The 16507-nt window shown below is 40.3% G+C and overlaps 1 protein-coding gene and 1 pseudogene across 2 annotated transcripts; both read left to right on the forward strand.

The window, feature by feature from the left end:
• Positions 1-7000: 7000 nt before the first annotated feature.
• Positions 7001-10781, forward strand: LOC308373144 (NLR family CARD domain-containing protein 3-like; the record flags this gene model as incomplete). Its single annotated transcript, XM_080848561.1, has 4 exons — positions 7001-8622; positions 9776-9949; positions 10037-10083; positions 10240-10781. 4 exons carry the CDS (start codon positions 7001-7003, stop codon positions 10779-10781), a joined length of 2385 nt encoding a protein of 794 aa, XP_080704687.1.
• A 3522-nt stretch (positions 10782-14303) lies between these two features.
• Positions 14304-16114, forward strand: LOC308373145 (peroxiredoxin-like 2A; annotated as a pseudogene). The gene is made up of 5 exons: positions 14304-14445; positions 14619-14722; positions 14986-15126; positions 15713-15877; positions 16016-16114. The product of its transcript is annotated as a peroxiredoxin-like 2A (transcript).
• The last annotated feature ends 393 nt before the right edge of the window (positions 16115-16507 follow it).

Raw genomic sequence — 16507 nt, forward strand, 5'->3', positions numbered from 1 at the left:
TGGTTTGAGGTCTTTGCGCAAGTGCTTGGCAAAGAGGGTCTGATGGTCCGCTGCTACTGGGAGGCTGAGTGGACTCACAAAGGAGTCACTATTGCAGTGGCATACAAAGGTATAGACAGGTCAGGAAAACATGACAGCCATTTTGATAATAATGACAAGTCCTGGAGTCCTGATGTACCATGATAACATTAACACTATTGAGCACAGTGATAAAGATATTCACATACCAGTGTCCCCATCCAACCCAAACTGTATAGATGTGTATCTTGACTGGTCAGCTACCTGGAACATTATCTTTCTACAGGGTCTTTAACGACAGACAGGTGCACTTACACACATTTTCTACAACGTTTGCTGAACCCCTGTAGCCTATCCAGGGTTTGGACTTGACTATGATTCATTCACGTCCCTTCGTGAGATTAAATAGTTTTGTTTATGCTGATGTAACCTGCATTGTGTAGACAATAACAGTCCCACCTCAAACTTGACCTCGTAATGGGATATGGGTTTGTTAGCAAGGAAGCTAAAACCCAGGGGGGCATCGTCTGATGCTAGCGCTTCTCTTAAGGTGTCAGAGTGAGGTTTACTTACTGCACAGCACTGTACGTGCTCGCTACAGTTACATATTATAATCGTTCACATTATAGGCTAATGGCCAGTAATATTTATGAATAGGCCTATACGTGTTGTGAAAGACTATGTTTGCATGAAACCTGTACTATTTTCTGTGACGTCTGCACCTGCTATTCACACACTTTTTCAGTTTAAGACATTCCTTTGTCTGATGATCACACCAGATAAGTTATTAAGTAAACAGGGTGTGAACTCTTCCTTGCTGCTTCCTTGTATCTTGTGTCTGTACTGAACTAAGAGGCTACAAGTCAAATGCCATTTCCAGGCCACCAAAATGGTAAGAACCTGTCAGAATAAGCACAAACGTCAGTGAAACCTATAGCTTTTTTTTTTTTTTAAACAAAATATGATTGCAAGTACAACTACAAAATGTCCTTTAAAACACTTAAATCTTACATCTTCTCTTATATCTTACTTTTTCTTGTCACCACATCACGGCGTTGTGTGTTAAGAGGTCCTTTGGGTCTATACTTGTATATACCTGGGTCTATACTTGTATATACCTGTATATCTCATAACATGGTAGTCAAGCCTTTTAGGACCCATGCAATAATTATCTACTTATTTTAAAATCTCAAAAACGAGGTGTTCTGGAAGTGTTAGCTGGAACCCTTTGTCATAATGATCAGTGGTAGACAGACACGTCCACCTGCAGTCGTTTCAGCCATATTCAACCCCTCGTGAAAGTGAGCTCATCACTCAGTGAACTCTCCCACAAAGGCTTTTGCTGAGGTGCTAATACGGTAGCCCCTTATGAATTGATAAATGGCTCTAAGAAATTAATAAAAACGTAGCAAACAGGTGGATGAAAAAGGAAACAAATGCACTATGTGGCCGGTGGAAGGCATGTCTGAGAAAACCTTGAATGATGTAAAAGGGATTACCATATAGAGCCAGTTCAACCAGAATTTCTGCAGTCCGATACTGATCAAGGAAACAGTGGTGAAGTGGGTGGCATGAGCTAGAGTGTACTCTTGTTCATGCAAAGTCTTAAAGACGATCGAGCCCTGACATTTTAAAGATGATTCGACCATCAACAACTACAGCAGTCCAGCAGCCTCTAATACCACACACAAACGCAGCCTTAAAGGTGAGTATAACTTCCAACGATGGATGTTGTTTAGCCACCACTGTTTTCACTTTTCAGAGCCCTCAGGGCTGCATTGGTTGCTTGTGTTTTTTCACAACCTGTTTTTGATAATACATTTGACTGTCAAACAGAGTCCCGACTCTAATCTCAGTCAGCAATTGCATCATGTTCCAGTCCTCAAACTGAATTATACCTTGTGTGCCCGCAGATGAATGTGTGACCAATGAGTCAGTAGAATGAGTCTTGCTGAAGAGAGAACAGAGGGAAACACTGATCCCTGTACAGCCGAGATGCCGCCGTCTGCCATGCCAAGTCCTCTGTCTATGAAGAACAATGAGCCTAAACCACAGCCAGTCCAACTGACAGGAGAAGCTCACTCTTTTGATCAGAGGTGAGAATAATTGCCTTCTTCATGAACATCAGAATGATGGCTTTATTTACACAAAGAGGGAATGGAGAGGTAAACATTGTTAGTGCATACAAGAGATTCTTAACTATAGAGCGTTGAAAAGAAAAAATATTTAAATCAAATATACCTCTCTCTTCTGAGCTCCTAAAGGAACATTGATTGTTGATTGGCAGGTGCTGTGTATGGCTTGGTCAAAGCCAAGCTGAATCTGATGAAAAGATTTAATTATAAAGGACTTTGCCTTTAAGTTAGATATAATTAATCTGTTTTATATTTGTTTACCAAGAAAATATCACATTAAAAGGTACAGATCAGAACACTATTTCAAACTGGTGAATCAAATTCATCACATTCCATGTTATTGTATAATAATGAAAGAATCCCCACACAGGTAAAATAAGATCAGATAAGATGTCTTAACTGGAAATGGCTGCATGGAACTGGTATTTCAACTTTATAAATAGACTGACTACTGTATGTCATTATGCAAAGGGAGGACACTTCCTGTACTGTCCATTTCCAAATAATAACTAGTCATTTAGCATACACTATCAATTTAGATGGATGTATTGACCATTTTGAGCAAAGGTGAGGAAAGATTTATTGACAACAAGACCTGAGAATATTTTGTAGTTTTATGACTACCTTACTTGTACTGCAAGTCACTTTGGGTAAAAACATCAGCTAAATGACTAGACAATGCTCATTTAGTCAACTTAATTCAACCGCTAGAATGTGAAATAATGGGACTGTGTCTGTTACTCCAGGCCATATCTGCCTTTCTACACTGTGGAAGACAATGGTGCCCAGTTCTTTCTATTTACTCTGATTTTGATAGATAACTCAGTGTTCCATATTATTCACATGTAGATCAGTGTCCCCAACGCCTAGCTGTTTGTCAATGAAAAGCAGTGACTCCATGATGCAGCCTATCAATATGGACGGAGGGACTGAACCTTCTGATCAGAGGTAAGGACAGGATTCATTGGTAAGAATCAACCATCATGTACCACACTAATTTTTCTTTTCTTTCAGCTTATAAACAGGAAAACATGTTACATTTCTTGTACTATTGCTTAGAGACTTCCTACAGTGGCCAATCCTCTCACTGTCACATGCAAGTACTCATAGCCAGCAACCTAACCAATATAACCACGGCCCAACCATAGACCCACAAGTGCTAAACAGAACAACATGACTGGCCAACCATAAAACTTTAGCAGCAGGATACAACAACTTCAACAAACCTACCTTAGCGTCCATTGCTCCTGGTGAAATAATGGGAGTAAGACAACACTGTGTCTTTTACTCAAGGGCATATCTGCCTTTTTACACTGTGGAAGACAATGGTGCCCAGTTCTTTCTAGTTACTCTGAGTTCTTTATAGTTACTCTGATAGATAACTCAGTGTTCCACATTATTCACGTGTAGATCAGTGTCCCCAACGCCTAGCTGTTTGTCAATGAAAAGCAGTGACTCCATGATGCAGCCGATCAATATGGACGGAGGGACTGGACATTCTGATCAGAGGTAAGGATAGGATTGAACCCCTAATTGCTCCTGATGTGCAGTGTGCCATCAGTGTAAAATGTAAAATGTGTATACATCCTTGTAAGGCGCTTTGGATAAAAGCGTCTGTCAAATGACGAAATGTAAATATTGATGTCAATGTACTATCTCAAGCATTTAATTAAGACTTACAGAGTACACACAGCAATACAAGTATGTACCTTACTTGTACTATGAGTCACTTTGGGTAAAAAACATCTGCTAAATGGCTATTAAGTAAACTTTATTCGATCAAAGCTGCTAGAATGTGAAATAATGGGAGTTAGACAACACTGTGTCTTTTACTCCAGGCCATATCTGCCTTTCTACACTGTGGAAGACAATGGTGCCCAGTTCTTTCTAGTTACTCTGATTTTTATAGATAACTTGTGTTTGACATTATTCACATGTAGATCAGTGTCCCCAACGCCTAGCTGTGTGTCAATGAAAAGCAGTGACTCCATGATGCAGCCTATCAATATGGACGGAGGGACTGGCCCTTCTGATCAGAGGTGAGGACAGGATTTTATTGTCAAGAAACAACAATCATGTACCACACCGCAACAACCACAACACACACCACATTTTGTACCCAGGATCCATAAAGACCCTCCTTCACAGCACAATATGCACTGTCTATAGCCCACAAGTGCACACAAGTTAACACAACAGCATGACTGCCCAACCATAAAACCTGAGCAGCAGGATAGAACAACATCAACAAACCTACCTTAGTGTCCACAGCCCAAAGGTCTCTCCAGCTAATCTTCCTCGTCTCAACACCATGCCCCAGTCCATCCATTGCTTAAGAAGCCGTGCTGCTCATCTATATCACACTGTCTCCAAACCCAAACCCTGCTCTTCCACTCTGTACCTGCCCAATGATATCCCTATGCTGTAATGCAGCTTGAGTATGTTGGATGTGGATTCCACTGTTCTATTGACAACACTTTTTACACCATTTTCATTCAGTTGTATGATTGCATTTTGCCATTATGTGTAATTCATTCACAAATGCGTAAAACACAAGCTCATGGCATATTGGTGCGACAGTGGTACAGGAGGTAGAGAAGTCGTTTAGCAATCATAAGGTTGCTAGTTAGATTCCCTGTCGAATCGGCATTGAGCAAGACACTGAACCTCTAATTGCTCAATGTGCAGCGTGCCATCAGTGTAAAATGTGTATGCATTCAACATACATACAAGGCGCTTTGGATAAAAGCATCTGCTAAATGACTAAATGTAAATATTGATGACAATGTACAATGCCTATTTAAGAGTACTGTCTTCAAGCATTTCATTTAGACTTACAGAGTACACACAGCAATACAAGTATGTACCTTACTTGTACTATGAGTCACTTTGGGTACAAAAACATCTGCTAAATGGATATTTAGTCAACTTTATTCTATCAGAGCCGCTACTTTCTATTTACTCTGATTTTGATAGATAACTTGTGTTCGACATTATTCACGTGTAGATCAGTTTCCCCAACGCTTAGCTGTTTGTCAATGAAAAGCAGTGACTCCATGATGCAGCCTATCAATATGGACGGAGGGACTGAACATTCTGATCAGAGGTAAGGACAGGATTCATTGGTAATGTGCCACACTCATTTTTATTTTATTTTAACTTATTTACAGGAAAACATGTTACATTTCTTGTGCTATTTCTGAGGGGTTCCTACAGTGGCCGATTACATTTTCAACTTTAAAAATAGACTGACTACTGTATGTCATTATGCAAAGTACTGTCCATTTCCAAATAATAACTAGTCATTTAGCTTACACTATCAATTTAGATGGATGTATTGACCATTTTGAGCAAAGGTGAGGAAAGATTTATTGACAACAAGACCTGAGAATATTTTGTAGATTTGTGACTACCTTACTTGTACTGCAAGTCACTTTGGGTAAAAACATCAGCTAAATGACTAGACAATGCTCATTTAGTCAACTTAATTCAACCAAAGCCGCTAGAATGTGAAATAATGGGACTGTGTCTTTAACTCCAGGACATATCTGCCTTTCTACACTGTGGAAGACAATGGTGCCCAGTTCTTTCTAGTTACTCTGATTTTGATAGATACCTCAGTGTTCCACATTATTCACATGTAGATCAGTGTCCCCAACGCCTAGCTGTGTGTCAATGAAAAGCAGTGACTCCATGATGCAGCCTATCAATATGGACGGAGGGACTGAACCTTCTGATCAGAGGTAAGGATAGGATTCATTGGTAATGTGTCACACTCATTTTTATTTTATTTTAACTTATACAAAGGAAAATGTGTTGCATTTCTTGTGCTGTTGCTGAGGGATTTTCCTACAGTGGCCAATACAATTAAAATGAATGGAAATTTAAAATAAGATAGACCCGCATCTCGTCGTTTTGAGTTTTGTTTCCATAAAGACTAGTTTAAGTAATGAACTAATGAAGTAGCCTCTAAATGTAAGTGGAGTGAGCAGGCCACTTGATCAAAAGTGAGAAAAAAGTGATGATAGTAATAATATCTTAATTTAAGAAGACGGAAGCTCTACATTTGATCCAAGAAATGAATCTCAATGTATCACCATCAAATTTGAATTGATGCTTTGAAATATTCTAACATACCTGCATTTCCAAACCCAGCTGATAAATAATCAGCAACTTGTATAAGTCTCTGTCCATGCCTTGTTTCTGTTATGACTTCAGGCCTTTAGAGAGGTCCAGTTGTCGAGTGTGTGAGCAAGAACTGAGGGACCCAGTTACAGCATCCTGTGGACACACCTTCTGCATGGTGTGTGTTAGCTCCTATGGAGCTGTGACTGAAGCATCAGAAAGCAACACCTGTGCTCTGTGTACCAACAGTTCCAGATTGCCCTCAACTTCCCCCTCACACACAGTTCAGCCAGACAACGACTCATTGCGTTCTAGTGCCATCAAAGGTGAGACTTTAATCTTTATCTCAGATGTTTTCATATCGTGCTTATTTTAGTGTTCTGTACTTTGTAGTGCAGATTACACAATTTTATTAGTGTTGTGAAGCCAGCGGTTGGCAGATGAAGTCTCCTCAGAACAGTGCCAGAGTATTTTGAATTAGATAAGATAATTACTTCTTTGACAACAACCTGCAACCTTTTTCTCAGTAAATTACTAACTAATTACAGTGTTTCCTTTGATCAGCAGAGGACGATATCCTGGAAAGAGTCAAGATGAACCATAAAGGCACCATGAAAAAGAGGTTTGGCCAGATATATGAGGGAAACATTAAGCTAGGAGGGGAAACTCCTCTGAACAGGATATACACGCCGCTTTACATCACTGAGGGATGGAGTGAAAGCATGCATGCACATGAGATTCAACAAATTGAAACATCGAGAAAACAAACACAAGGCACTGCAATCAACTGCAATGATATCTTTAAATCATTAGGCGAAGAGGAAATTTCTATCAGAGCAGTTCTATCCAAAGGGGTTGCTGGCATTGGAAAAACAGTGTCGGTGCAGAAGTTCATTCTTGATTGGGCTGAGAACAAGGCAAATCATGACATTGATTTCATATTTGTCTTCCCTTTCCGGGAAATGAACTTGATCACAGAAGGTCAGTATTCTTTTCACCAACTTCTGGTTGACTTCCACCCTGCCTTGAAACAGCTAACTGATAAGCGGGTCTATGAAGACAGCAATATGGTGATAATCTTTGATGGGCTGGACGAAAGCAGAATTCCACTGAACTTTGGCAGTCAACAAGACCATCCACTTTGTGATGTTACACAGATATCAGCAGTTGGCACTCTTATAAGAAACCTTATCCAGGGAAGCCTTCTGCCGCGTGCCCACATTTGGATCACATCACGACCAGCAGCAGCCAATCTGATCCCTGGTCAGTACATCAGTCGTGTAACAGAAGTACGCGGGTTTACTGACCCACAGAAGGACGAGTACTTCCGGAAGAAAATCAGTGATCAGGCTCAAGCTGAACAAATCATCTCCCACATTAAGGCATCGCGAAGCCTTCATGTCATGTGCCACGTACCAGTTGTATGTTGGATCTCGTCAATTGTGCTTCAAGTATTCTTCCACAACAACAGAGAAGAAATACCCCAAACTCTCACTGAAATATTCGCCCATTTCTTGATCATTCAGATGAACACGAAGAGCCAGAAATTTGGGAAGATGGAAGGTGCTCCTAGCAACAAGGTTCTTGAGGCAAACAAAGATACTATTTTGAAGTTAGCAGAGCTAGCATTCAAACAACTGGAGAAAGGAAATCTCCTGTTCTATGAAGTGGACCTTGAAGAATGTGGTATCGATGTTATCGAGGCCTCAGTGTACAGTGGTTTGTGTACAGAGCTCTTCAGGGAAGAATTTGTGTTCAGGCAAAAAAAGGTCTTCTGTTTTGTTCACCTCTCCATACAGGAGTTTCTTGCTGCTCTCTATGCATTTCACTCCTATGTGAACAGGAACTTCAAAGCTCTGAAGTCTCTCCTCACTGGTTGGGAGAGATTTCACTTCCTGGAAACTCTGCTGAAGGATGCTGTGGACAAGTCCTTGGAGAGTGAAAATGGACACTGGGATCTGTTTGTGCGGTTTCTTTTGGGGATCTCACTTGAACCAAACCAGAGGCTCCTACAAGGCCTTCTTACACATACGGTGAGCAGCACAGAGAGCATAGAGCAAACCATCAAATACACCAAAGAGATAATACGATATAAAGACATTAAGGAACGATGCATGAATCTCTTACTCTGTGTGCTTGAAATGAAAGACCACTCGCTGCACAAGGAGATTCAAGAGTACCTGGAGTCAGGAAAAGATCTCTCACCATCTCACTGCTCCGTACTGGCCTATATGATCTTAGTCGCAGACGATGTACTCGATGAACTTGACCTTCAGAAGTACAATACTACTAACGAGGGGCGAAGAAGGCTTCTGGAAGCTGTGGGAGGCTGCAGAAAGGCTCGGTGAGTATTTTCTTTAACATGACTCAAACCATGTTTTCCCAAAGGAATTGGTAACACCACTTCTAATGACTACCGCACTCAAGTTCATTAGGAGGAGCCAAAAGTAGAGTAAAATCACAATCCACTATTGACATCAATCATTTCAGTCAAGTGAAGTCTAAATCAGATGTCTTGTGTATTAAGCCTCAAGCAGATGGGTCCCCCCTTATGTGCCGTAGTTCTGCTTAAGGTTTGTTCCTGCCCAACAGGGAGTTTTTCCTTGCCCCTGTTGCCGTTATGCATGCACTAAGGGGGTTTAGGCTCTGGGCTCTGTTAAGCGCCTAGAGGCAATTGTATTGTTATGGCGCTATACAAATAAAATTGAATTGAATTGAATTATTAAACCACCCCATTTTTTAATCCTCTCTAGACTGGCCGGGTGTCAACTCACTGTGGAATGCCTGGAGATCGTAACACGAGCACTTGTGTCCGAAATCTCTCAATTGAGAGAGCTGGATCTCAGTTACAACAACCTGCAGAGTTTATCCACCCAAGCACTCTACCTTCTACATATGAATTCTCAATGCAAAGTGGAATCCCTGAGGTTTGCATAACATAAGTAATTTCTCACATCATCATGTTTGCAAAATGCTATAGATTTGGTCAATATTCATTCAGAACTAATTCAGACCCTCACACAATTTTAGCATGAGGCGGCAACATAACTAAATGTGAAAAAGTTAAGAGGTCTGAATACTTTCCGAATGCACTGTATATTTGCAATATTTATAGTGTTTTAGTTTTTTTACACAGAATTTATATTTAGTATTAATTTATTTTTGCAGGCTTGTTTGCTGTGGACTGCAAGAGGACTTCTGTGGATCTGAAAGCTCTGTTATCCAGTGGCCACACTTAAAAGAGCTGGACCTGACAAATAATGATCTTCATGACGCAGGCGTAGAATTGCTCTCAAATGGGTTGAGCTCTGTAAATTGTAAAGTTGAGATTCTAAGGTCAGGATGAAGTTCACATGAGCACACATGGACACATACACAGTAGCTGTACCAACATTTACAAAATTATATTTTATTAAAAATGCAATGGTCTTTGACCTATGAAAGTCAACCTAACACTTACCACCATCTTCTGTGTGCTCTCTCTCTCTCTCTCTTAGGCTATCTGGCTGTCTCATCACAGAGAAGGGCTGCACATTTTTATCTGCAGCTTTAGTTTCAAACCCCTCCCACCTGAGAGAGCTGGATCTAAGCTACAATCACCTTGGGAAATCTGGCATCAAGCTGATTTCATCTCGACAACAGGACATGGGCTTTAAACTGGAGAAACTCAAGTAAGTGGCGCAGATTTAGGGGGATTGAATCTCCCTCTCACTCAATGACTCATTATGTGGGCTAAATACCAAACTTTTTTTCCTCAGTGTTGACCATGATGGAAAAAAGTTCCTGAAACCAGGCCTGGAGAAATGTGAGTATTTCATATTTCATAACACTTAATAATTTGAAATGTGTCTTCATGTGAATTTTTGTATACATGCCACATTAAACAGGTCAAATGAATCCTGTGTCCAGTGTGCTTGACGTAGTTACCTTGTCCCTCTCATCTCTGCTCTGATCTCCACAGATGCTTGTGAACTCACTATGGACCCCAACACGGCCCACAACAAGCTTGGACTCTCCAAAGGAGACACTAAGGCAACAAATGTTAGAAAGAATTCACATTCTGATCACCCAGAGCGGTTTGAGGTCTTTGAGCAAGTGCTGTGCAGACAGGGTCTGACGGGACGCTGCTACTGGGAAGTGGAGTGGAGTCGTGAAGGGGCAGCCATTGCAGTGGCATACAAAGGCATAAGCAGACAAGGAAAGCATGACAGCCAGTTTGGATCTAACGATAAGTCCTGGAGTCTCGGCAGTCAGTTTTGGGGGGACTGCTATGCCAGGCACAATAATAAGACCACACAAGTGCCAGTCCCCAAGCCCAATGCAAGACAGCACAGAGTTGGGGTGTATCTGGACTGGCCATCTGGAACTCTTTCATTCTACCAAGTGTGCTCGCAGGACTCCAAAATCCATCAACACACGTTTTCTGCCAAATTCACTGAGCCTCTCTATCCAGGGTTCTGGGTTGACCATGACTCCTCTGTGTCTCTATGCCTAATTGACTAGCTTCCAAGTCCTCAGTGTAATGTCTGTAGCTAAGTAACTTACAGGCATAAGACCACGCGTGAGTTCTCAGTGTTTGGTTTATTCCAGAACAGTCTTCACTACAACACAACGTAATCCATACTCATGTGTAACGCTTCTTCCACTCTTGGCATAGAACAATGCCCTTGGTTTATGACCCTGACCTCTTCAGGTCACTACCTGTCATTACACTCAGGATCAATATGCAAGATGGAATTGCCTCATGTCTTAACACTCATATCATTGCCATGTTGATGAATAATAATCATATTTATAACCATTTTTTGTTGATCACCTACATATGAAAATGACACACTGTTTATGATTAAAAGGTACCGTAATTTGCAGACTATTAATGTTGATTCATTCATTGATTTTGCTAAATGTCTTCAGCCCTGCAGATACTACTCGGTGCGTCCTATAAACAGGAATGCATTTTATTCTGCCTGGTAGTAAGTAACGCGGACAGTAACTCAGTAAGCCAGATACAGCGTGGAAGAGACTCTCTCTCTCTCTCTCTCTCTCTCTCTCTCTCTCTCTCTCTCTCTCTCTCTCTCTCTCTCTCTCTCTCTCTGTCCCTCTTTCTCTCTCTCTTTCACATACGAAAAACTTTTAGCATCATTCCCACGCCACACCACAACTGTAAATAACATAGTGTGTGTGTAGGTGTAGGGCTGTAGGTGTAGTATTTTTGCTTAAAATGCCCATTCATACTTCATATAACTGATAAATGGCTAGTTACACTTGCATGACGTAATGTTCAATAAACTGTGATCAATAAACGTATTTGTTACATAAAATTACATAAAATATTGTAATGCGGTTTATATACGGTGTGATTAATAGTCGAGAAATGACGGTAATATACAGTATATATGTCACTTCACAATTCTGTAGCTTATAGTATACCGATTAATTTATTTTAGTTTATCTTCCACTTTCATGATTGTAATTTTGTACATTTCTTAATGATACAGAAAACACAACTATCTCAAAATCATTAAATGGAATTAAAAGGAACAAATTACATATAATAATCTACCTTTGAATCTGTGCATTATAAATCCAATTGAAATATCAATGTAGGTAAATTGAAGTGTGTGTGCTCATGTGAGCCTAAACGGCACTCACCCAAACACAACACTGTGCCCTAAACAAGTGTCTGTCTGTCTGTCTGTCTGTCTGTCTGTCTGTCTGTCTGTCTGTCTGTCTGTCTGTCTGTCTGTCTGTCTGTCTGTCTGTCTGTCTGTCTGTCTGTCTGTCCGCTGTCTGTGTGTGTCTGTGTGTGTGTGTGTGTGTGTGTGTGTGTGTCTGTGTGTGTGTGTGTGTGTGTGTGTGTGTGTGTGTGTGTGTCTGTGTGTGTGTGTGTGTGTGCCCTAAACAAGTTGCAAAAGGTTGGAGGGTTGGTATTGTTTTTGGCCATTCATGTAAAAATATTCATCTGCTACATTTGTCACTGGAAATTCATTCAGGAAACATTATTCCTTACAGCTCATTGCCTCAGTGCACAGTGCATTGCTTTAGTGCTCAGACCCAGAGCATGATGCAACCCAGTGTAATAGGCCATAGTATACCCCCAGTCAGGACTATATCTGGGGTTAAAGGGGCCTAGGCTAGATTATACCCTAGGTACATTATGGCCTAGGCCAATTCATACCCCCTCAGTTCAGATTATACCCCCATGAAATCAGAAGTGTTGAATGATATACAGAATCAGAATGAAGATTAACTTAATTTTTCAAAAAAAATTGGAGGGTTCAGCTTTGTCAAGTGAGTTGAGTGAGAAAGCTTACTGACTTAAATTTTAAAACTCTAAAACATAGACTTTTATTACTTCAACCTAAAAGAATCTGCTGTTCTTCGTCAAAATCGTCAAGTAACTCTGGCCTGGGCCAAAGAATACCCAGGTTTAATCTGGGCAGGGGTTAGGTAGGCCTGTTACACCGGCTCTTAAGGCACCAGTCCTATTATTAATGGCCCATACTTTCATAGTAAGTCAGTAGTTCTCCAAAAATCTAAAGGGAAACTGTATATTCATATAAAAATAGCCCAAAAAAAGTTTTGTTGGATGTTTTAGGATGGATACACGTTACTTAACAGTTTTTTTTCTTCATGACCATTCAATATACTCAACAGCTATTAGTAATTATGAGTATTATCTAACTGTTAAGACAGCCAAGGCCCCCTACTTACAAGCCGGAAATAGCATCAAACTAAGAGGGATATTAAGATTCAACAGAGTAAATTCTATATTTCAGAAGACACAATTTCTTGAAATTGCCTTTATTTGTGCAAATAAGGGAGACCAGAAAAGTACATTTATAAATCAAAATTCAAAGGTCCTTTGAGAGGATTTTGTTCAGAGGTTTAGTGGAATAATTTTGCCATATTAATACTACTTGTAAGGGGACTATTATGTAGTAACCTAGCAACATTAGTACTAGATGTTGGTAATGAATGTAAATGTACAGATGTATTGTCTCTCTTTGACATTACAGCAAAACATCTTACAATCACATTTATCACATAACTAATAAAACAGCCATGATTACTTTTGGTAGCTATAGGCCTAGGGGATTTATAATGCTGTAATGAGTGGTCAAACAAACAGTAATGCTATAGAATGTGTGATCCTGGTGAATTCTTGGGGGCAGAGCCAGCGATATGATTGGCTGGTGGAAATATAAAGAGCTTTGTGTTTGGATCATAACAGAAAGGAGATTCCTCATCTTATTAGTGCCTGAGGGACCACACACTGGTAAGTACCAATCTCTCTCAAATGTTTTGTTATGCTAGCCAAAATGTTAGTGGGAAAGTAAGATATTATTCTTTAATTTTGTTAAACATTTTACAAGAGTACATAACTGTACCGCTGCTTTGCAAAAATACAAACATTGTTCAGAAAGAAGTCATCCCATCCCTGAGTTCATTCTGACTAACGAACCGTTCAACCAGGCAGTGCAGGAACAGATTGACCTCATTGTTTTGAACAAAGTTTTCTCATTCACGTCAGCCCTGGCGACTCACTCTAGTTTCACACACAATACTTGTCAGATATACTACTACACTATCTGGACTGTGATATTACCACACCAGAAATACTATGCAATTAATACGATATTATATACTGTACATGTATGTATAGGCATTCACTAATAATTAAAATCTAAGCACATAATTCCAGCATTGCTTTGAATTTTATGCTATTATTGCCGTCAGGAAACCAAATAAGGTTTCTCATCCAATATTTAGATAGTGGGGAGCAATTAAATGCATTTAATTTATCCATAATTGCTCTGGTGGCCTTTGAACGTTCTTCAAGAAAAGTAAAAGAATGACAGCAAGAGGTTACGTCACTGCCTTAATCTGCAAGCCTTGGATTTTTTTTTCCACTTTTCTGTATGCTCTGTTCTGTTTTGTGATCTGAAGCGCAAAGATGTGAATATCTGAATAAGGCCTCCTATTGTTTTAGCAGAGTGTGTGATCACAGAGGAGGTTTCAACCATGGGGTTACTCACCCAAGGATTGCTAGCGATCGGCCTCTTCTTGGCTGGGATTGTGCGAGCCCTCACAGACCTGCTTCTCAAAAAGCCTGTGTGGGCCAACTTAGAGGTTCTGGAAGATACAGACCTCAGAACAACAGGAGGTACAGTATGCTTCCACTCTCTCTTTCTGTTTCTCACAGGTACTCATGTTCTAATCTAAAAAAGAATGTACACCCTTGCAGGTTACAACTGAAGTAAAAGAAATCTAAATCTAATTTACCCTATATGTTATAGTTCTGTTAATTGAGTGATTTACTGTTAACTGTTCGTTCAGTCTCAATATCAGATGAAAAGATTGTGAAAGGAAAGAGTCTGTGGGAGAAGTCTGGGGCTGTGATCATGGCGGTCCGGCGACCAGGATGATTTCTGTGCAGAGAGGTGCAGTGATTCATTACGTTTTTCTTTTTTAAGTAGTATTCAATAGAACCCATAATGGCTATAATTGGGTGCATTTACAATAGAACCCATTTTCACCCAGTGGGATAAAGACTTAAAAGCACTTAGTCACATAGAAAAACGTCTTTTTGACACAGATAAGAATATTTTTAGCACTTAGGACTATGTGCCTTCTTGAAGAAGTTTTAAGAAGGTGGTGACCTTTGTCCTGGAGATGACCTTGTGGCTTGTTCGTCATCCTGTAGGAGGCCTCTGAGCTGTCCTCTCTGCAGGTCGAGCTGGACAAGCTGGGCGTCCCCCTGTATGCGGTGGTGAAAGAGAACGTCAAAACTGAGATACAGGATTTCAAAGTCTCTTTTGCTGGCGACGTGTTTGTGGACACAACGGTGATTTCTCCACTGCATACATAGAAGCTTTAGAGTTACAACACAAACTGCTTGTGCTTTCAAATGGTCAAGGTGCACACACACACACACACATGCATACACACAGGTGCACACACACACACACACACACACACACAAACACACACGCACACACAACAGTACAAATCACATTCACACTAGTATCACCACCATAATACACGCAAAAACACTCAAACACATACATGTGTGTGTGTCCATATAGGCAAATGTTGACCTTCCTCTTAGGTGCATGTATTGTTTCATTGTATTGCACTGCATGGACCTCTTGGTAAATCAATCTAGCATACTAAATGTAAATAGCTCTGTAGAACTGTTCACATTGTTGTTACCATACTAGCTTAATAGCCTTGCTAGCTTCTAACCCTGGCTTCTATTTGCTCAAGCTCTCCACTCTGTGTCTGTTACATGTCACATGTGCATACACACACGAGTACACACACACACAGAGACATTCCAGCCCTTGTTAATCCCATGTCACGGTTTTGCGGAAGTGAATGGAACGTTCCATATGCAAATTGACCTAATTAAGCTTTCTTCCTTTGAACAGAAAACCTTCTATGGTCCTGTTCTGCGTCACATGGGGTTTTGGGGTCTTCTTCGTATTGGGGTGTGGAGGAATTGTCATCGGGCCTACAGGAAATGCTTCACTGGAAACTTCAAGGGGGAGGGCCTTATCCTGGGAGGGGTCTTTGTAATTGGACCAGAAAAACAGGTAAACAGGAAATACAGGACATATCGCTATACACAAATGAATGTGGACAGACAACTAAGGAATGTCAGTGTGTGTGAGTAGAGATGGATAAAGGTGTCTGCACAAGGTTCCTGAGCTACAATTTGTTTTTCTATGCAGGGTATTCTGTTGGAACATCGTGAGAAGGAGTTTGGAGACAAAGTCAACCTGCTGGCTGTCCTCAAAACAGCACGCAAGATGAAAGAGACAGAGAAATAGATCCTCTGCTTTTCTTATGTGTCAGCTACTAACATAAAAATGTTATGTTATAAAGTTTATAACTTCAAAATGTATTAATTTTAGTACTGTGGGTGCTACACATAAATAAACATGATATTTGTATCACATTCAAGTGAAACATTTAAAGTTTGAGGTCTATTTTAAGTGCCCCAATGTTGCTATGGAGAGACTGAATGTAAATATGAAAGTCTGTGTTTAAACTCTTTTGAGCGACCAGGTTTGATGCTCATACAACCAGTCTTTCATTAGCAGCTACAGGTCACTTAAAGATTCTGTTTTGCAGACAAGGTAATATGAGTTTTGTCAAAGATCCATATCCAAGTGTGTAATCTGATGACCATACTCAATAAATGGTACGCTGAATTGTGTCTC

Source organism: Sprattus sprattus (genome assembly GCF_963457725.1).
Source record: "Sprattus sprattus genome assembly, chromosome: 12".
Lineage (NCBI taxonomy): Eukaryota > Metazoa > Chordata > Actinopteri > Clupeiformes > Clupeidae > Sprattus > Sprattus sprattus.